Source organism: Macaca nemestrina, chromosome 18 (genome assembly GCF_043159975.1).
Source record: "Macaca nemestrina isolate mMacNem1 chromosome 18, mMacNem.hap1, whole genome shotgun sequence".
NCBI classification, from domain to species: Eukaryota; Metazoa; Chordata; class Mammalia; order Primates; family Cercopithecidae; genus Macaca; species Macaca nemestrina.
The window spans coordinates 20,627,760-20,649,443 of NC_092142.1; the positions used below are offsets into that span (position 1 = coordinate 20,627,760).

Sequence of the window (21,684 nt, forward strand, 5' to 3'; positions counted from 1 at the left end):
GTACCTCTGCAGAAAGGCGGAATGGCAGGAGTCTCCTAAAGTCCCCAATGTCCAAGGACGCGGAAACCCAGGGCCCCCAGTGCAGGTGTCAGTCCGAGGGGCGCCTGCGCAGTCCCAAGAGAGGCGCGTCCCATTGGACAATCCCGAGCGGAAGAGCCCAAGGTAGCGGGGGGAGTTGTGACGGGCCGCTGCAGACGTACTTAGAAAAGGGGTGCATACTGGATATTCAGGCCAGGAGAAGAACGCAATAAGCAGTGACGTACATTATCTTCTGCATATTTACTTGGGAAATTGTGTGTCTCCCTATTCTGAGTCTTGGAGGAATTGGACTGGTCCAACCTTCTGCAGGGAGCAGTAGAGCGCGGCAGTATAGAGAGTACCCCTCACGAAGGGGACGTGGGAAAGAGGTGGCGGGGAACGCTGGGAAACTCGCGGCCTCCGCCACCATCTTGCTTTCCTTAATCCGGTAGGACCGTGTGTCAGAACAATCTTGAATCATGAAGCTACTAACCAGAGCCGGGTCCTTCTCGGTGAGCTCAAGTGGCGGGTTTGGGGAAGGGCTAGGGAGCAGTGTGTCGGCAAGGTGATACGAGGCGGAGGTGTCCGGTCTGGGGTCTGGGCCTTGGGATTCGGTCTGCCCTTCAGCTGAACCCTGCGGGCCAAGTGGGCTGCAGACTGGGTCAGGCTTTGGAGGCCCAGCTCATTCTGTGAGCAGAAGAGACCTAACACCGGGAAACCTGAAGAGAGGGGCAGGACGTGAGAGCGGAGTTGAAGCGACTCCCTGGAGAGACTTATGAAGGTCATTCCGGCACTCAAGTGCTGGAGAACGAGACCGCGAAACCCAGAGGGAGGGGGAGGACGGCACAGCCTTAGCCCCCAACCTTCACTTTATCCGCTGCAGCCTCTGCTCCTTGGTTTATCACGGAGCATCAGTTTCTCCAGCGAATAAAAGCAAAAGAAAGGAGCTCGTGCAGATATAACACTTATCACAGTGCCTGGAACTTCATTCATCGTTAGTTACTACGGTGTCTTAGTAGTCTAACGTTGCTTTTCTTGATCGTATGTTAGACGGTTCCTCCAAGACGTCTCCGTCCTCAGAAGCTCCTTACTTAAGTTTCCCCTTCAAACCTAAATTAAACATAGCTGTCACTTGGGGAAAACTCACACATTAGGGTTATATCACGATGGGGCAGTGGTTATTAAGCGGGGTAACGGGGAACACTTTTTAAAAAAATATATAGCGAGGGACAGTATGCCCCCAGGGAACCGGTGGCGATGTCTGGAGACGTATTTAGTTGCAACAACTTGTCAAGAGGGTGGTATTGGCATCGAGAGGCCAGGGACGCTGCTGAACTTACCCCTACAACAAAGAATTATCTAGCCCCAAGTGCCAGTAGTAGTACCTGTGTTGAGAAACCCTCCTAAGATGGAGATGCAAAAGACCAGACCTGGGCATGGAATGTTCTTATGCTTTATGTTTACGTGAATGTGCTGTGGGCTGTATCAATTTAAGCTGTAACTGCATTAACCTTCCTGGTATACCTAGACACACCAGTGATTACCCTTTGAGGGAAGCATGGTTAGATTGGTAAAAGACCCCAAAATGTCCTTCTCCATTCTATTTTACAATAGAAAAAGCTCAGAGAAAACAGTTGGAGAGGCCCAAAGTAAACAAATTGCAGTAAACTTGAAAGCAGTTATTTATGTTTCTAATTTTAGCATTTTATATAGGAGAATAAGCTTGATATATCTTGTTATTAGAACAAAATAAATTAGTAATTGCATGACAGTTACTAGGATAATTTGCTGATTTGAATGGGACGATTAAGAAGCACGTTTACCGGTCTGGCGCGATGGCTCACACCTGTAATCTTAGCCCTTTGGGAGGCGGAGGCAGGCGAGTCAGTTGAGATCAGGAGTTCGAAACCAGTCTGGCCAACTTGTTGAAACCCCATCTATACTAAAAATACAAAAAAAAAAAAAAAAAAAAATTAGCCGGGCGTGGTGGCGGGAGCCTCTAATCCCAGCTACTCGGGAGGCTGAGGCAGGAGAATCTCTTGAACCCGGGAGGCAGAGGTTGCGGTGAGCAGAAATCGTGCCACTTGCGCTCTAGGCGACAGAGCGAGACTCCATCTCAAAAAAAAAAATATATATATATATATATATATCCCCAACAAAGTGTCACTATTTGGGCACATTTGGTTGGAAGACACCTAAAGTCTCACTTGGTAGCGGAACTATAGATTATTCATGTTTGAATTGCTATGCCCGTATACCTTAAAGTTTACTTTTTGGAAAATCATAGGTGAAAATTACAAAGAAGGTTAACTATACCATACCCAGCGAACTAAATTGATGATGATAAAGCAAAGCTAATTGTAATTCATAACTGAAAAGCAGTACTAAAAGCAAATGATAACCAGCAGCCAACCTAGTACAGCACTAGTGCTGGATGTACAACAAAGAGCCTTCTGGACAGCACAGAGTGGAGTCCTTGCAGCCTGTGCGGGGATGTCTGGGAAACTCCAGCGACGTGTTCATTGGGTCTTGGGAGCACCAGGTTTTATTCACTCATCATCTCCTCGGATAACCTCATGAACTTTAGTCATAATCAGAATGATTTTTATGGCATCGTATAACATTTGACCAAACAAACTGAATAAAATGAGTGCATTTTGGGTCCATTATCTAATATTTAATGGGACCCTTTTACCCTACCAGTAACTGCATTTTATATATTGAGAATCCGCCGTGGATGAAGCCATTGTTAATCTAAGGATGACGTACATGTCATAAATGTTTTATTTAGTCAAAAAAGGTAAGACGTTTGGTTGTGTGGTCTTAATGCAGCACATGAGAGTGAAGATACAATGAAAAATATTGAGGACTTGGAGGAAGTTGCTATATACTTTGTCTTTTGTTTTCTTTTCTTTTGTTTTCTTTTCTTTCGAGTTTTGCTCTTGTTGCCCAGGCTGGACTGCAATGGTGCAATCTTGGCTCACTGCAACCTCCGCCTCCCGGGTTTAAGTGATTCTTCTGCCTCAGCCTCCCCAGTAGTTGGGATTACAGGCGTGCGTCACCATGCCCTGCTAATTTTGTATTTTTAGTAGAGACCGGGTTGCTCCATGTTGGTCAGACTAGTCTCGAACCCCCGACCTCAGGTGACCCGCCCACCTCGGCCTCCCAAAGTGCTGGGATTACAGGTGTGAGCCACCGCGCCCAGCTGCTTTGTCTTTTTAAAGGTTACTAAGACTATTAAGGGGATGAAACCATTTCAATTGGAAAATAGACTGAACGGGTGAGATTCATTGGGCAGATAAAAGAAGCAAGAAGCTGAAACCTATAAAAGGTTGTGGAGGCAGGCTGGGTGTGGTGACTCCCACCTGGAATCCTAGCACTTTGGAAGGCTGAGGTGGGTGGATTGCCTGAGCTCAGGAGTTGGAGACCAGCCTGAGCTACATGGTGAAATGCCGTCTCTACTAAAATACAAAAAATTAGCCAGGTGTGGCAGCATGTGCCTGTAATCCCAGCTACTTGGGAGCTACGACAGGAGAATTGCTTGAATCTGGGTGGCGGACATTGCAATGACCCGAGATTGCGCCCTTGCACTCCAGCCTGGCACACAGAGCATGACTTGGTCTCAAAAAAAAACAAACAAACAAACAAAAAGGTTGTGGATGGGGCGATCTGACACTTTTCCAAAAAATGCCAAAGCTTTAGAGCTACAAAGAATGATGAAACTTTTATAAGGTAACTGAAAGTTAAGAAAATACAGCGATTCTTTACATCATAAACAAGCATCAGGAACTCTATAAATCACTAATAAATAGAGGTTTAAGAATGGCTCGGGTAAACTGGTGGGTTAATAAGTTATGCAGCTAGGCGGGGTGCAGTGGCTCATGCCTGTAATCCCAACACTTTGGGAGGCCAAGGCAGGCGGATCACTTAAGATCAGGAGTTCGAGACCAGCCTGGCCAACACAGTGAAACCCCATCTCTACTAAAAAATACAAAAACAAAAACTAGCTGGACATGATGGCACGCACCTGTAGTTCCAGCTACTTGGGAGGCTAAGGCAGGAGAATGGCTTGAACCCAGGAGTTGGAGGTTGCAATGAGCCGAGATTGCACCACTGCACTCCAGCCTTAGCGACAGAGGGACATTCTGTCTCAAAAACAAAACAAAAAAAAATGTTATGCAGCTGAATCCTCCCATGGAGGTGGTTATTGCTCCTTTTACCCCTGAACACCCTCTGTTGCTTGGGTACCCTAAGGTACCATGCTTTTATATAAAGCACTGTTCTTGTAAGAAATGTGTGTGACCTGTGTTTTTTGTGTTTAGAGATTTTATTCCCTCAAAGTTGCCCCCAAAGTTAAAGCCACAGCTGCGCCTGCAGGAGCACCGCCACAGCCTCAGGACCTTGAGGTTAGTCCCACTAACTTGCTCGCTAGAACCCATACATGCCTTACTCTCTTTGGTAATATGAGGACATTCATTATATCTCTACTTTATTTTAAATACAGTTTACCAAGTTACCAAATGGCTTGGTGATTGCTTCTTTGGAAAACTGTGCTCCTCTATCAAGAATTGGTTTGTTCATTAAAGCAGGCAGTAGATATGAGGACTCCAACAATTTAGGAACCACCCATTTGCTGAGACTTGCATCCAGTCTGGTAAGTATCTTCATTACCTCAAGTGTTTGGAAATGCTGTGGTATCTTGGTCCTGTGTAAAAGAAAAACTAAAATCAAAGGCTTTATATTTGCTTCCTTGACCTGCCATAACAAATTACCACAGACTGGGTAGCTTTAACCAAATAAATTTATCCTGTCACAGTTCTAGAGGCTGGAAGTCAAAGTCAAGGTATCTAAGCCAAGCCAAGATATCAGCAGGGCTGTGATCCCTCTAAAGGTTCTAGGAAGGCACAAATCCTCCCCTGCCTGTTCCTAGCTTCCAGCAGTTGCCCACAACCCTTCACATTCCTTGACCTGCAGCTGCATCACTGCAGTCTCTGCCTTTGTTGTCACATGGGCTTCCTTCTGTCTGTGTCCACATTTCCTCCTAATGAGGATATCATTTATATTAGATTTAGTGCCCACCATAATCCAATATGGTGTCATCTTAAGTACTTAAATCTGCAGAGACCTTATTACCAAATAAAGTAACATGCAAACATTCTGGCTGGACATAAATTTAGGGGGGAACACTGTTTAACCCAGTACAGTCCCTTAATGTAAAATGAGAAACCACAACATATTTGCTGCAGAGAAGCACTAAATTAGTATCCATATGAACATTGATATTAGAGCATAAGAAATCAGTAAACAAAATTTTAAAACGAAGTGCCATAAATTGAAAGAAAATTAACTTTTTTTTCCCATATGCAAGTCTCTTTCAGAATAGACTAATGAATCCAGTAAGCTTGTGTTTGACAGTGGAAATTTTATATGAATGTACTTAATATAAAAATCTATGCTTAAGCTTTTTGTTGAGCCTTGTTTTATAATTCTTAACTAAAAAGGATGCAGGAATTTAGTAAAATTCTTTTTAAATCTGCTCATAACAGTTAGACAACAGATTTTGACAGAGTGTGATGTTTAGCAAACTTGGCATTGAAAAACTACAAAGATAATCATTCTTTTCTTTTTCAAGACGACAAAAGGAGCTTCATCTTTCAAGATAACCCATGGAATTGAAGCAGTTGGTGGCAAATTAAGGTTTGTTAAATAAGTAATAGAAAATAGTGAAAATGCCAGAAAATATTCAATTGTAAGGGAACTTTTCTCTGTTATCAAGGAGGTTGAGGATTTCTTAAGTAACACAAGAAGGAAAAGACTGATGAGTTTGAGTACATCAAAATGTAAAACATCTTTATGTCTTAAAGTAAAAATGTAAGTAACTGACTGGGAGTAGATATCTGCAATATATAGGCATACATCAGAGACATTGCAGGCTCTGTTCCAGACCACCACAAAATATCGCAGCAAAGCAAGCCATAGGAATTTTGTGGTTTCCCAGTGCATATAATAGTTACGTTTACACTATACTGTGGTCTACTAGGTGTACAATGACATTTTATCTTGGAAAAAAAGTACATAACCTTTTAAAATATTTTATTGCTTTAAAAATGTTAACAATTATCTGAATCTTCAGCAAGTCATAATCTTTTTGCTGGTGGAGGGTCTTTCCTCCACGTTAATGGCTGCTGACTGATCAAGGTGGTGGTTGCTGAAGGTGGTGGTGACTGACAATTTCTTCAGATCAGACAACAATGTTTGCTGCATTGATTGACTCTTCCTTTTATGAAAGATTTCTCAGTAGCATGAGATGCTGTTTTTAGCCATTTACCCACAGAACTTCTTTCAAAATTAAAGTCAGTTGTCTCAAACCTTACTACTTTTTTTATCAACCGAGATTATGTAATATTCTTTGTTATCATTTCAACAATGTTCACAGCATCTTCAACCAGGAGTAGATTCCATCTCAAGAAATCACTTTCTTTGCTCATCCATAAGAAGCAATTCCTTATCTGTTCAAGTTTTATCATAAGATTGCAGCCCTTCAGTCACATCTTCAGGCTCCACTTCTAGTTCTCTTGCTCCTCCCACAGTATTTGCAGTTTCTTCTCCCTCTGAAGTCTTGCCTCTCAGAGTCATCCATGAGGGTTGGAATTGGCTTCTTCCAAACTCTATGTTAATGTTGATACTTTGACATCCTCCCATGAGTCACAAATGTTCTTAATGGTGTCTAGAATGGTGAATCCTTTGCAGAAAGTTTTTTAATTTACTTTGCCCAGATCCATCAGCGTCTTCACTGTCTGTGGTAGCTATAGCCTTACAAAATGTATTTCTTAAATAATAAGAGATGAAAATAAAAATTACTCCTTGATCCATGGGATGCAGAAGAGATGTACTATTAGCAGCCATGAAAACAGTATCAGTCTCCTTCTACATCTGCATCAGAGCTCTTGGGTGACTAAATGCATTGTCGGTGAGCAGTAATATTTTGAAAGGAACCTTTTTTCTGAGCAATGGGCTTAAAATACTCCATCAACCATGCTATAAACAGATATACTGTCATCCAGGCTTTTTTGTTCCATTTACAGAGCACAGGCACAGTCGATTTAGCATAATTCCTAAGGGCTATAGGATTTTGAGAATGGTAAATGACCTCAACCTAAAGTCACCAGCCACATTAGTCCCTAACAAGTGTCTGCCTGTCCTTTGAAGCTTTGAAGCCAGGCATTGACTTTAGCTATGAAAGTCCTGGATAGCATCTTCTTCCATTGTAAGGCTGTTTTGTCAGCATTGAAAATCTGTGGTTTAGTGTAGCCACCTTCATGGGTGATCTTATGTAGATCTTCTGCATAACTTGCTGCAGCTTCCATATCAGCATTTGCTGCTTCACTGTGTACTATTATATTAAGAAGATGGCTTCTTTCCTTAAAGCTCATGAACTAACCTCTGCTAGCTTCAGACTTTTCTTCTGCACCTTCCCTCTCTCAGCCTTCATATAATTGAAGAGAGTTAGGGCATTGCTTTGGACTAGGCTTTGACTTAAGGTAATGCAGTTTGATCTATCCAGACCACTAAAACTCTCTGTTATCAGCAATAAGGCTGTTTTTCTTTCATATCTTTCATGTGTTTGGTGGAGTAGCACTTTTAGTTTTCTTCAGGAACTAGACTGGTGCAAGAGGCTTAGCTTTTGACCTGTCTCTGTTTTTAACATGCCTGCCTCACTTCCTCAGAAACTTAATCCTTTCTAGCTTCTGGTTTAAAGTGAGAGACATGAGACTCTTCCTTTCACTTGTATACTTAGAGGCCATTGTCGGGTTATTAATTGGCCTAGTTTCAATATTGTTGTGTCTCAGGAGTAGGAAGGCCCAAAGAGAGGAAGAGAGACTTGGGGAACAGCTGGTCAGTGGAACAATCAGGACAGAAACAGCATTTCTTTCTTTCTTATTTATTTATTTATTTTAAAGACAGGGTCTTGCTCTGTTGCCCAAGCTAGAGTGCAGTGGTGCAGACATATCTTATTGCAGCCTTGAACTCCTGGGCCTAAGCGATTCTTCTCCCTCAACTTTCCAAGTAGCTAGGACTACAGGCACATGCCACCATGCCCAGCTAATTTTTTATTTGTTGTACTTATGGGGGTCTATGTTGCCCAGACTGATCTTAAACTCCTGGCCTCAGGCGATCCTCTCACCTCAGCCCAGAGTGCTGGGATTACATAAGTGAGCCACCACACTTAGCCCAGATTTTTTATATATTGTGTTGTCAGTGGTAAAGATGATAGAGAATGTCTCATTCTGCCGATAGGATTATAAATTGATACAACCACTTAGGAAAGAATCAAGGAATATCTAGTAATACTGAAAAACCCCACAGTTTTTAATCACATGCGCAAAGGTATTCTTTATAAAGACTGGAAATGATCTAAGTGTCCATCTTTAGGGAAATGGATAAAGCATGACAGTCATGATGAGACCACTACATGGCCATTACAGAATGAACTAGATCTGTACATCAGTATAGCACAGCTGAAGGGCAAAATAGTGTGTGAACAAACAGGTTTCAAGATTTTTTTAATGTATAGTTTTTAAAGCAGAAAAATACTATGTAGTGCTTATGATTGTGGTTTCCAGAGTGGGAGAAAGTGAGGGAATTGGCCTTGGAAGGGTACGAAAAGATCTTCAACTTTATTTGCCATTTTAAAAAATTGTGGTCAAACGTATATAACATAAAATTTTTCTTCGGTTTTTTTTTTTTTTTTTTTTTTTTGAGACAGTCTCACTGTGTCGCCCAGGCTGGAGTGCAGTGGTGTGATCTTGGCTCACTGTAACCTCTGCCTCTCGGGTTCAAGCGATTCTCCTGCCTCAGCCTCCTGAGTAGCTGGGATTACAGGCGTACGCCACCACACTTGGCTAATTTTTGTATTTTCAGTAGAGACCAGGGTTTCCCCCTGTTGGCCAGGCTGGTCTCAAACTCCTGACCTCAAGTGATCTGCCCACCTCAGCCTCCCAAAGTGCTGGGATTACAGGTGTGAGCCACCGCGCCCAGCCCAAATTTATCATTTTCTTAAGTGTGCAGTTAAGTGGCATGTAGCAACCATCACCAACATTCATCTCCAGAACTTTCCTATCTTCTCCCACCTGAAACTCCGACCCCTGTTAAACAATGGCTGCTCATTCTCCCCTCCCCTCCGCCTCTGGCAACTGCCATTCTCTTTTCAGTCTCTACAAATTTGACTACTCCAGGTACCTCATAAGTAGAATCATACAATATTTGTCCCTTTGTGACTGGCTTATTATACTTAGCATAATGTCCTCAGGTTTCATCTGTGTTGTAACATGTGACCAGATTTCACTCATTTTAGGGTGGAATTATTTGCTGTTTTTTTTTTAAATTTTAAATTTTAGTTGATGAGTATGTGGAGTTTTGTTGTATTATCGTTCACACCTTTTATACCAGAAATTTTCTTTCCAAAGGAATTGGTTGATACAACAGAAGATTATAAGGGAAAGCTTACTATCCTGATTCAGATGATTTACTGTAGTTTATTTTCCAATTCAGTGTGACCGCAACAAGGGAAACCATGGCTTACACTGTGGAATGCCAGCGGGGTGATGTGTAAGTACCTGTGTGTGTTTAGGACTTCTGCTTTGAAAGAAATGCTAAACTGCTCACTTCTGGTCTTTGTAATGCATCCTTATGACCTCTGACTTCCATTTTGGATTATTATTCATAAACCGCTCATAAACATTGTGCTTACCACAAGGCCTAAAGTTTCACATTGAGAGCGTTACAGCTATGTAGAATCTCAAATGTTAGTTTTACATTTTTGACCCGTAATTCTTATCTCGATGTCTTCTGTAGTGATATTCTAATGGAGTTCCTGCTCAATGTCACCACAGCACCAGAATTTCGTCGTTGGGAAGTAGCTGACCTTCAGCCTCAGCTAAAGATTGACAAAGCTGTGGCCTTTCAGAATCCGCAGACTCGTAAGTACATTTCCAGATCACATTTGTTTTTAAGATACTGGGTTTTTTTAGAAGATCAATTTATAGAAGAAAAAAAAAATGCTGTCAAAATTTATTTTTTTATTTTTATTTATTTTTTTGAGACAGAGTCTCACTCTGTCACCCAGGCTGGAGTGCGGTGGCACAATTTTGGCTCACTGCAACTTCCGCCTCGTGGGTTCAAACAGTTCTTCTGCCTTAGCCTCCCGAGCAGCTGGAATTATAGGTGTGCACCACCACACCTGACTACGTTTTTGTATTTTTAGTAGAAACAGGATTTTGCCATGTCGGTCAAGCTGGAGTTCAGTCTTGAATTCCTGGCCTCAAGTGATCCACTCATCTCAGCCTCCCAAAGTGCTGGGATTACGGGTGTGAACCACCATGCCTGGACAAATGTTTTACTACTTGAATTTGAAAATATATTTTTCAAAAATTTGTTATTTAGATATGTTATTCTTTTGTTTCTAAACATTTATAATCATTTTTCATGTTTGATGGTAAGTAAATTGTAGGATCCTAGAAGTTTTTCCTGTTTCCTTCCCAATGTTTTGTTTTTGTTTGTTTGTTTTTGAGACAAGGTGTTGCTTGTTGCCCAGACTGGAGTGCAGTGGCACGATCTCACTGCAGCCTGAACCTTCTGGACTCAGGTGATCCTCCTACCTCAGCCTCCTGAGTAGCTGGGACTACAGGCACACACCACCACACCCTGCTAATTTTTTTTTTTTTTTAATAGAGATGAGGTCTCACTGTATTGCCGAGGCTGGTCTTGAACTCCTGGGCTGAAGTGATCCTCCCACCTCAGCTTCCCAAAGTGCTGGGTTTACAGGCGTGAGCCACTGTGCCTGACCCCCAATGATTTTTAAGAGTTGTTTTGCTTACACCAAATTCTGCACCAGTGTATTGCTGCTGCTGTTATTGCTTACTGTTGTATTGCTATTATTGTTTAGCCATCTGCTCTTCATTGAGTCTTTCCAAAGTAAGTAACTTAATTTTTTTAAGTAGGAATCTTTTTTGCATTCGTATTTTATGTTTATATAATGTCTGATTATATAATCTTGACAAGTACAACTGGTAATACAAGTCTATAAACAAGTGCCGCTGACTCCTGGGAGTCATTCAACTTCTGGTGGGAGCAGAAATGTGGCAGTAGAGCAGAAATAGGTCAACTCAGTGGCTCAGCATGGGACAGGCTCCACATGCTGGCGTGGTGACTGATATTATTTCATGGTGATGCTTGGTGTCACAGAGGGGCGTGATCTGTGTTGCTCAGGATTTCTACTGAAGAAATAGATAGAATAGTACAATTTTAGAAAAGATGACCTGTGTGTCCAGAGTGGCTTCTTCCCCACTGGCAGCAGTGAGACGCCAGCCTGCATCTATTCTGTCTGAACAGTTACTGTGTGGTCTCCTGGCTGGTTTCTGCCTCCAGGTTTACATCTTGAGTCCATCTCCCACACGGCCATTACAGCAAGCTTCTGACATGAAAGTAAGCCTTCTTATTAGCTGTGGGATAAAGTCTAAACAGCATATATGTATATGGCCTTGCATGATCTTACCAGCCCACTTCTCTTACTTCATGCTCTACCCTCTTCTCCTCCCAGCTGCAATTCCCATTTGAATCAAATTATTGTTATACTTTAAGCCTTTGTTTTGTCTGCTTCCTACGCCTAAATTGCTGTTCCCAAATGATTTCCCCTGGGAAACACCAGCTCATTCTGTAAGATGGATCCCACATATGACTTGTATTAATTGTTTTCTAATTCCCACTGCCCTTCCCTTGTACCTCTATTGCACTTTTGACACACTGCCGACATTGCACCCATAGTACTTTATTTCACAGGTTTTCCTCTTAAAATTTGAGGGCAGGCCTTGTATGTTCCACATCTGTGTATTTCTAGCATCTAGCGCGGTGCCTCTCATAGGGAAGTTGCCAGGTAATGAGCAACTGAAGGAAACACTGCAGGCAAAAAGGCATTGAAGCAAGAAAGCAGGGAAACACCAAGCACCACGGAGGAGTAAGTCCCAGTGGAAGCTCACATTGGTCCCCTGAAAGCTACCTGACAACCTCCTTATTACCTAGAGAGGAAACCTAGAAGTAAGTAAAATTCAGATTAAATGACTTGTGCTAGGTCACATGGCAAGATGACAGCAAAACCATAACTAGATGGGGACTTCCTGACACCCAGGCCAATATACCTTCCCAGTGATACCAGCTAGGTTAAAGTTAGAAAAGGGGTTTAGGTGGACTCCAGTATATAGAAGCTGCTGCCACGTAATCTCTTTTTTTCCTTAGCACATTCTACTGACAGAAACTGGCAGTTACTAGAGGTTAAATAATAATAATTTTAAGTCCTCTTAACATATGAATGCCAGAAGATGACCAAATTTGTATAGGCTTGTTGCTTTCTAGGTTTTAAAAACGTTGTCTTTACTGAAAGTGCATTTCCCTAAATGCTTCTTCACTTATCTCACAGATGTCATTGAAAATTTGCATGCAGCAGCTTACCGGAATGCCTTGGCTAATCCCTTGTACTGTCCTGACTATAGGATTGGAAAAGTGACATCAGAGGAGGTACCAATAAAACATATTTTGAAATGTACTTGTTTTTCACATTAAATTGAACATCTACCATTTCAGGTTTGTTGGTTAATTTTTCTTTTTATCTTCTAACTTTAAGAAATTCAATGTGCTTGCTTTTTCATCCGCCTGCTTTTTAACTAAAATTTTATCTGAGCAATTCTTGTATATTCTTTAAGAAATGTTTTCATAAAAAAAAAAAGAAAAGAAATGTTTTCATGACTAAAGGGACATGATCATTAAAAAGTAAAATCAAGGAAAATGAAGGAAAAGAAAACATCTCACATACCTAAAGGCACTCAATGTTAATACCTGGTATATTTTCTTCTAAACCCTTTTCTGTGTGTATGTATCTTTTTTGTTTGTTTGTTTTAAGTATGGGGTCTCGCTGTGTTGCCTAGGCTGGTCTTGAACTCTTAGGCTGAAGCAGTCCTCCTGCCTCTGCCTCTCAAAGTGCTGGGATTACAGGCATGAGCCATTGCACCCAGCCTGTGTATCTTTTTTAAACAGTATTTAAATGTTTAAGTAGCATAATAGGGGCTGGGCCCAGTGGTTCACCCCTGTAATCTCAGCACTTTGGGAGGCCAAGGCAGAAGGATCACTTGAGGCCAGGAGTTCAAGACCAGCCTGGGCAACATAGCAAGACCCTGTCTCTAAAAAAAAAAAAAAAAAAAATGTGTGTGTATACGTACATATATATCAAATAGGTCCTTTGACTAAAACTCTTTGGTCTCTCTGAATTCGTAAATAAGACTTGAGCCCACTTCCTTAGCTCCGGTTCCATCCTCGCTCACTCATTCACGTTCTTTGGCACACCAGCCTCCCTTTGCTGGCTATTGGGGTTTGTCACATGCCACAGCCATATATGTGCATCTTAGAACTTTGTTTCCAAAACATGAAACATTGAATGCTAAATCTACAAGTATAGGTATGTGCATATAATCTTCATTTCCTATTCCTACCACCCAGACCCAAAAACAAATTTTATCAAAAGACATTAAGAGAAAAATTTGGAATTATCAACACCTTCAAAGTATGTCTGACTCAAAAATTTAAGGTTTTTATTCTCGTTTCATTCCTAGTTAGCTGTTACAGAAAACTAAACTGTATCCCTTCTCTTTTTGACTTATCAATTAATAATTTGATGCCTTCCATTCATATGACACTTTTATTTAGAAATTTTAACTTATATCATCCAACTTGAACAGGCAGCAGTTTTTCATAAGATTGGACTCTAATGTTTTGAAATTTTTTAGAAATCAAATTCACCCTCATGAGGATGTGTCATTAAGATAACTAAAAGAGTAGACATAGCAAAGGTTTATCCACAAGGATAGCTATTGTAATATTGTTTTATAATTGTGAAAAATTAGAAACAAGTTAATATCCAGCATTAGGGAACTAGTTAAATAACTTATAGAATGGAACAGTATTCAACCATTCAAAAATACTAGTTGATACGTAAAACTTCACAGCGTATTGTCACATAAAGGCAATTTACGAATTAGGACATCCCAAAAGGTCCCATTTTTTTTTAACAAAAGGTATGTATGTATGCATTATAGACAAATACCAAGATGTTAACTGTGATAACTTGGTTATCTCAAAGTTAATGGTATTTTTTAAATGTGTCCCTAGGCTAAAGGAAACTCTAAAGAAATTGGCGCTAGAATACTTTGAGCAATGGCAGCATCAATAGAAAAACATCAATAGAAAAAAGAGTATGACTTTCCAAGGTGACTCTATAGATATAGACACCATTCATTGTAGGGCACGGATTATGATAAATTGATTAAAAGTTCAGTTTCATTACTTTAGCCCAGTGATTCTCAAACGTTATCACTTTCCTTCCTGAGGAGCCTTTCCAGCCATTTTTTTCTAAACCTCTTACTTTTAATACCACAGATACAGTTTATGTATTGTATATTTGTACTTTATACATAAAAGTAGTGAGTTTTTTTTTCTTAGTTACCCCAAACCAATTTTCACCCATCTGGAAGGGATAGCATTTCTGTTGAAAGTACATGTTTTAGCCCTACTTTTGTATATTAAGCCTAACGTGATAGTATAAACCAGTGATTACCAAGTCTCGCCAATCTTCAGATCGCCTGAGTGGTTGATTGGATGGATGGGTAGTTGGTTGGTTTTAAATAAGAATTCTAGGATTCCACATTTAATATTTTGTATCAGTCTATAGAGTAAGTCCCAAGAATGGGGGACAGTGACTGTTTTTGTTTTTCAAGCTCTCTGAGTAATTCTGTGATCATACAGTTTGGACACCCTGGTATAGACAATGACTTCATGGTCAGAAAAGCTTTGTAGAGATTGGCTTCAAAGATGGATGAGAAGGGTGTTGTGGTAAAACTCTGTTAGCCCTGTTATAGAATGTTAATAGTGCTCCATTACTACCTATATAAACACAAAAGAAACCTGATACACTACGTAAGCTACATTATAATAAAAATTATAGTCCATTTTTTTCAAGTTTAGGCCAGTGTATGCTCTAATTTCTTTTTGTTCCTTTTTTTTTTTTTTTTTGAGACAAGAGTCTTGCTCTGTCGCCCAGGCTAGAGTGCAGTGGCACGATCTCAGCTCACTGCAACCTCTGCCTCGTGGGTTCAAACAATTCTCATACCTCAAACCACCCAAGTAGCTGGGATTACAGGCATACACCACCACGCCTGGCTCATTTTTGCGTTTTTAGTAGAGTCAGAATTTCAGGGTGTTGCCTGGGCTGGTCTCAAATTCGTGGCCTCAAATGATCTGCCAGCCTTGGCCTCCCAGAGTGCTGGGATTACAGGCATGAGCTACTGCACCCAGCCTCTTTTTATTCCTTTTATAAATAACAGCTTTATTGAGATGTAATTCCCCATACTATACAACCTATTTAAAGTGTACACAATTCAGTGGTTTTCATTATATTCACAGAGTTGTGCAACCATGACCACAGTTAGGTTCTAGTTCTTTTAAGCAATGGTTTTTATAATAAAATCCCAGGGTAATTAACTTCAGTACCATGTAGTTTATTACAGCAGCTTATAACGCTAAGTATTTTCTTCCAAACTGTACTTTTATGTTTTTACAGCTTTTTATATTTATGCTAATATAACCTAATAAGTGTTTTTAACTTCCCCAGTTACATTACTTCGTTCAGAACCATTTCACAAGTGCAAGAATGGCTTTGATTGGACTTGGTAAGTTGAGTATTGCCTGCCTATCAGTTTGCTTCCTTAAGAGCAATTCCTTAAACTAATTATGTGAACACAGAATTGAACAAAATTTGAAAACTTCAGCCTTCTATTTATGTCAGACAGGCAATATATCATAGGATTTTAATTGCTAGTCATTTGTTTCGGAAAGCAGAATCCAGCATTTAAATTTGTAAACCTCTGGCTTTAAATTCTTTACAGTATTTGTAAAACCTGTGACAAAGGTGAATTTCTCAAAGCAAAGAGCTTTCACAGTCTGTTTTTTTAAAGGAGGTACAGCTTACTAGAAAAACAGGCAAAGGGCATGAGCAGACAGTTCATGGGAGAAATATGTTTGTATAAGCGTAGCCAACTATCTTTGTTTTAAATGATCAGCCTCACTAATAATTAAGAAAATTTTAATCTGTGATATTGGCAAAATTAAAAGATTGACACCGCCCAGAATTAACCAGAGTATAGAGAAATAGGCACTCTCACAAATTGTTAGTAGGAATATAAACTAGTACATTTTGGGAGATCTTTTTGAATATATCTGTTAAAATTCTAGGCTGGGCATGGTGGCTCATGCCTGTAATCCTAGCACTTTGGGAGACTGAGATGGGCAGATCACCTGAGGTCAGGAGTTCAAGACCAGCCTAGCCAACCTGGTGAAACCCCGTCTCTACTAAAAATACAAAAATTAGTCGGGCACGGTGATTCAAGCCTGTAATCCCAGCTATTCGGGGGGCTGAGGAGGAGAATCGCTTGAACCCGGGAGGCAGTGATTGCAGTGAGCCGAGATCATGCCACTGCACTCCAGCATGGGTAACAGAGCGAGACTCTGTCTCAAAAAAATAAAATTCTAAATGTTTATACTCGTAGACCCAGTGACTTTTAAGAATTTGTCTTACAGAAACATTAGGTCAAGTTTACAAAATAGTTGCATGAGAATATCATTTGTAATATTTTTTGTTTTGTTTTGCAAATAACAGCTTAAGATATTATTTACTTGCCATAAAATTCACCCTGTTGAAGTGTGTAGTTCTGTGGTTTTTAATAAATTAGCTATTACCACTACCTAATTTCAGGGTGTGTTCATCATCCCCTGCAAAAGCCCCATACCCGTTAGCAGTCACTCCCCATTCTCATCTTCCCCCTGCCTGTGGCATCGCCTAATCTACTCTTTTTTTTTTTTTTTTAAAGAAATGGAGGTCTCATTCTGTTGCCCAAGCTGGAGCACAGTGGCACAATTATAGCTCACTTGAACTCCTAGGCTCAGGTGATCCTCCGACCTCAGCCTCCTAAGTAGCAATAATCTATTTTGTCTCTATAGATTTGACTCTTCTGGACATTTCATATAAATGGAGTCATACAGTATGTGGCCTTTTGTAACTGGCTTTTCTTACTTAGTATAATGTTTTCAAGGTCCATCCATATTGGAGCATATGTCAATGTCTCATTCCCTTTTATGGCTCAAGAATGCTCCATTACCACATTTTGTTTCTTCATTCATTGGCATTTGGGTTGTTTCCACCTTTTGGCTGTCATAAATATAAACATTCATGTGTACGTTTTTCTTAGGACACCTGTTTTTAGTTCTTTTAGTTATGTCTAAGAATAGAATTGCCAGGACATATGGTAACTCTGTTTAACCATTTGGGGAACTGCCAGACTGTTTTCCAAAGTAGCTGCACCATTGTACATTCCCACCAGTAATGCACAAAGGTTTCAATTTCTCCACATCCTTACCAACACTTATTGTCTGTCTTTCTGACTATGACCATCCTACTGGGTGGGAAGTGGTCATTGTGATTTTGGTTTGTTTTTCCCTAATGACAAATGACATTGAACATATTTTCATGTGCTTTTTGTCCATTTGTATAACTTATTTGTTTTTTGGTTTTTTGAGACAGAGGCTTTCTCTGTCGCCCAGGCTGGAGTGCAATGGCGCAATCTTAGCTCACTGCCACCTCCACTTACCAGGTTCAAGCAATTCTCTGGCCTCAGCCTCCCGAGTACCTGGGATTACAAGTGCACGCCACCATTCCTGGCTAATTTTTGTAATTTTAGTAGAGATGGGGTTTCACCATGTTGGCTGGGCTGGTCTCGAACTCCTGAGCTCAGGTGATCCACCTGCCTCGGCTTCCCAAACTGTTGGGATTACAGGTGTGAGCCCCCGTGCCCAGTCAACTTTGGAGAAATGTCTATTCAAGTCTTGCCCATTTTTTAATTGGGTTTTTTTTTTAATTGTTGAGTTGTAAAGGTTCTTTATATATTTTGGATACTCAAGCTGTTAGCAGATATATTATCTGCAAATATTTTCCTGCATTTCATGGGTCCTCTTTTTACTTTCTTGATATAGTGTTCTTTATGGACAATGCAATGTTGTTTTAAGAGCTAACTATTAGAAACATGCTAACGTCCATCAGGAGGGGACTGATCAAATAAATGGCGGTACAGCCATAGAAAGGGATTCTTTATAACCATTAAATATTTGATGTAGACTAAACACTTAGAAATTTTTAAATTATGAAAGATCAGTTAGAAACAATATCAGTAGAATAATACCATTTTAGAAATAAATTGAGGGTAATATTAACTACACAGAAAAAAATTCTAGATGAATAGTAATACTAAGTATATAGTAAATAGTTTAGTAATAGTAAACTATAGTAAACTGGGTATCTCTGGGAGAGTGGCATTATGGCAAGAAGACTTACTTATTTCTGTAATGTTCGGATTTTACAATCGTATTTTTAAAACAAAGAAAAAATATTTTATGATTGTGTTTTAGTAATTCTGGTTCTAGCTTTGTTTTTGCTTTTGTTGAAACAGGTGTGAGTCATCCTGTTCTAAAGCAAGTTGCTGAACAGTTTCTCAACATGAGGGGTGGGTTTGGTTTATCTGGTGTGAAGGCCAAATACCGTGGAGGTAAGCATTTCCTTCTATTAGGGTTAATTTATCAGAAGGGCGTTTCCCCACTAGAATAGCATGTTGAGGTGGAATAGGCCTGAATGTTTACTATTCAACAGTCTCGGCATAGAATTGGATGACTTGGATGTTGTATTTTAAGCATATGTTTTGTTTGTGTTTGGGGACAGGATGGTATGGGGAAAGCACCAAGCCACAGAAAAGACTCGTGGGTTAATACTGTATTGTAGGAAATAGTGAAGAATGAAACCAATGGTGAACAAGCCATTTTCTTCTTCCCTCTATCCTTAACCTGGCCTCAGGTGAAATCCGAGAACAGAATGGAGACAGTCTTGTCCATGCTGCTCTTGTAGCAGAGAGTGCTGTCGCGGGAAGTGCAGAGGCAAATGCGTTTAGTGTTCTTCAGCATGTCCTCGGTGCTGGGCCACATGTCAAGAGGGGCAGCAACACCACCAGCCATCTGCACCAGGCTGTTGCCAAGGCGACTCAGCAGCCATTTGATGTGAGTCTGAACAGTTGGTATCTCTCCTTTTGCTTTCAAAGGCTCAGTATTTAAGATGTAATTCTGATAATTTACTCTTAAAAAGTAAGACAAACACACAGAAAATCTTTGTACAATTGAAGACATAGCCAGGCTTGATTTTAGTATATTTGAGGGTCTATCAAAAACTCACTGGCTTTTCTACTTTGTCTATTACTTGTCATTAGTCATATAGAAAGAGGAATTTAATGCTTAGAAATAAAGGGAATCTACATATCCGTTCCCTTTAGAATAAAGTTGTAGATATTAAACTTTCCCCTGGATTCTAACTAGTCTTTTTTTCTAGATTTTCTTCTGTCCCCTTCTGTTCTTGTGGCTACTTCCTGAATCTCACTATTCTTTGTTTTCCAACCAAGTGGACAAGATGAACACCAAGAAATTGTTTACAGACTCACTCCTTCAGCTTGAGATTAAATTTAAAAAGAAAAATGAGAGGCTGGGCACAGTGGCCACGACTAAAATCCCAGCACTTCGAGAGGCTGAGGTGGGCGGATCACTTGAGGTCAGGAGTTCGAGACCAGCCTGGCCAACATGGTGAAACCCCCATCTCTCCTAATCCAATGAAGTAATTTAATAGAAATTCCTAGTTCAGAACTTGGCCAGAAATTTGGAGTATAAATAGGACGGCCTCAGAATTACAATTAAAGAAATTGAAGTCCAAGCCAACTGCGGTGGGTCACGCCTATAATCCCAGCACTTTGGGAGGCTGAGACGGGCGGATCACGAGGTCAGGAGATCGAGACCATCCTGGCTAACACAGTGAAACCCCGTCTCTACTAAAAATACAAAAATTAGCTGGGCGTGGTGGCGCACGCCTGTAGTCCCAGCTACTTGGGAGGCTGAGGCAGAAGAATCACTTGAACCCAGAAGGCGGAGGTTTCAGTGAGCCGAGATTGTGCCACTGCACTCCAGCCTGGGCGACAGAGCAAGACTCTGTCTCAAAAAATAGGAAAAAAAAAAAAGAAATTGAAGTCCATTCTTATGCTTTACATGGACTGAGCCAATGGTTCTCCAAGTTTAATGTACATAAGAGTCACCTGGAACACTTGTTAAAAATCTGGGCTCCCAGGCTACATCCACAGGGACCTGAGTCAGTAAGTCCATTTCAGGAATCTGAAAGTCTGTATTTTTAATAAGAATTCAGGTAATTTTTACATAAATGGTCCACATAAACACTGTAAATTGGGTTCACCTTAGAGAGCTAAAAGCTCTGCTCAAACTAGATAGCAATATCCCTGTTATTCAGAGGCTAAACTCTTGATACCTTGGACATCTGGATAATGACCACTAAGCAGAAATTTTTCTCTTAACTTTTTGACTTGAGTGTATAAGAGAAGTAAAAGTAAATTGGTGAAAAAGTCCCTACTAGCAGCAGAGAGAAGAAACCAGGTCTGCCTAATGCTAAAGCCCATCTGTATTATAATAATAATGTTTGTGGATTAGTGTTTGCATTAACCTTTAATCATCTAAAGAGGGTTAGAAAATACCCAGCATAAAGGAAAGGGAGCAGTCATTTTAGAAATATTTAAATGAAAAAACAAAGCCGTGATAGTTCTGGAAGATACAGAATACTTTAGTTCTCGACAGAACTGATTAAGTGAAATATTAATCTATTTTGTTTATACTGTGAAGGTCCAAGTTTTTTCTAGGCGAACTTAAAGAAATCGTGCCCTGTTTTACCTGGCAGAATATCATACAGTAAAGTCTCATTATCTTTCAGGTTTCCGCATTTAATGCCAGTTACTCAGATTCTGGACTCTTCGGGATTTATACTATTTCCCAGGCCACAGCTGCTGGAGATGTAAGTTGCATACTCACCAAACTTCTTTCATGAACAAGTTATTTTCCCCTGCTGGCCATGAACATGTTTCCAGTTAAAATATGGAGTGTTTGAATGCAATGACTTACCAGAGCTCTGTATAGTATGATATCATTGAAGCATTATCTGCTATAGGGAAATTTACACATGTATACTAATGCTTCCAGGAAAGAGGAGAGAATTGCCTACTTGAAATTTTGGTTCTGGTTGGACAAGTTGCATTGAGTTGGCTCTGAAACATCTAAATTGAGAACCCAGGAGAGGGGAAGGCCAAGATGTTTATTTGCAAGTCTTCAGTATAGAGATTGTGTAGAAATCAGGGATATGTATGAATGATTGTAGGAAAAGAAAACTAAAGCTCAGTTTCTGGGAAAGAACATCATTTAAGGAGCAAGTGGCTAAGAAAAATGGCCCAGGTAAACAGAAAGAAAAAGAGAAGCTGTTATATTTGAAGGCTAGGAAAGAGAGAATGTTGAACACCGTTTTGACCCACAGTGAAATAACATTCATTACCACTGAGAAGTCTGGTAGTTTCAGCAAACTAGGACATCATGGGTGATCTTAACAGTTTTGACTAGAGTAGTGGAAACTGGCTAAAATGTGTAGTGATT

At 40.3% G+C, this 21,684-nt stretch overlaps 1 protein-coding gene across 1 annotated transcript in view; it reads left to right on the forward strand.

Annotated features, from left to right (window-relative positions):
• The first annotated feature begins 377 nt into the window (after window positions 1–377).
• LOC105484999 (ubiquinol-cytochrome c reductase core protein 2) overlaps window positions 378–21,684 on the forward strand; it is a 30,363-nt gene continuing 9,056 nt past the window's right edge. Inside the window, exons 1-11 of the mRNA XM_011747143.2 lie at window positions 378–530; window positions 4,341–4,424; window positions 4,523–4,672; window positions 5,651–5,715; window positions 9,571–9,627; window positions 9,874–9,998; window positions 12,491–12,588; window positions 15,731–15,788; window positions 18,618–18,713; window positions 19,016–19,215; window positions 20,975–21,055. Coding sequence (XP_011745445.2) covers window positions 498–530; window positions 4,341–4,424; window positions 4,523–4,672; window positions 5,651–5,715; window positions 9,571–9,627; window positions 9,874–9,998; window positions 12,491–12,588; window positions 15,731–15,788; window positions 18,618–18,713; window positions 19,016–19,215; window positions 20,975–21,055 — 1,047 coding nt within the window. The 5' untranslated portion in view covers window positions 378–497. The remainder of the gene's footprint in view (window positions 531–4,340; window positions 4,425–4,522; window positions 4,673–5,650; window positions 5,716–9,570; window positions 9,628–9,873; window positions 9,999–12,490; window positions 12,589–15,730; window positions 15,789–18,617; window positions 18,714–19,015; window positions 19,216–20,974; window positions 21,056–21,684) is intronic.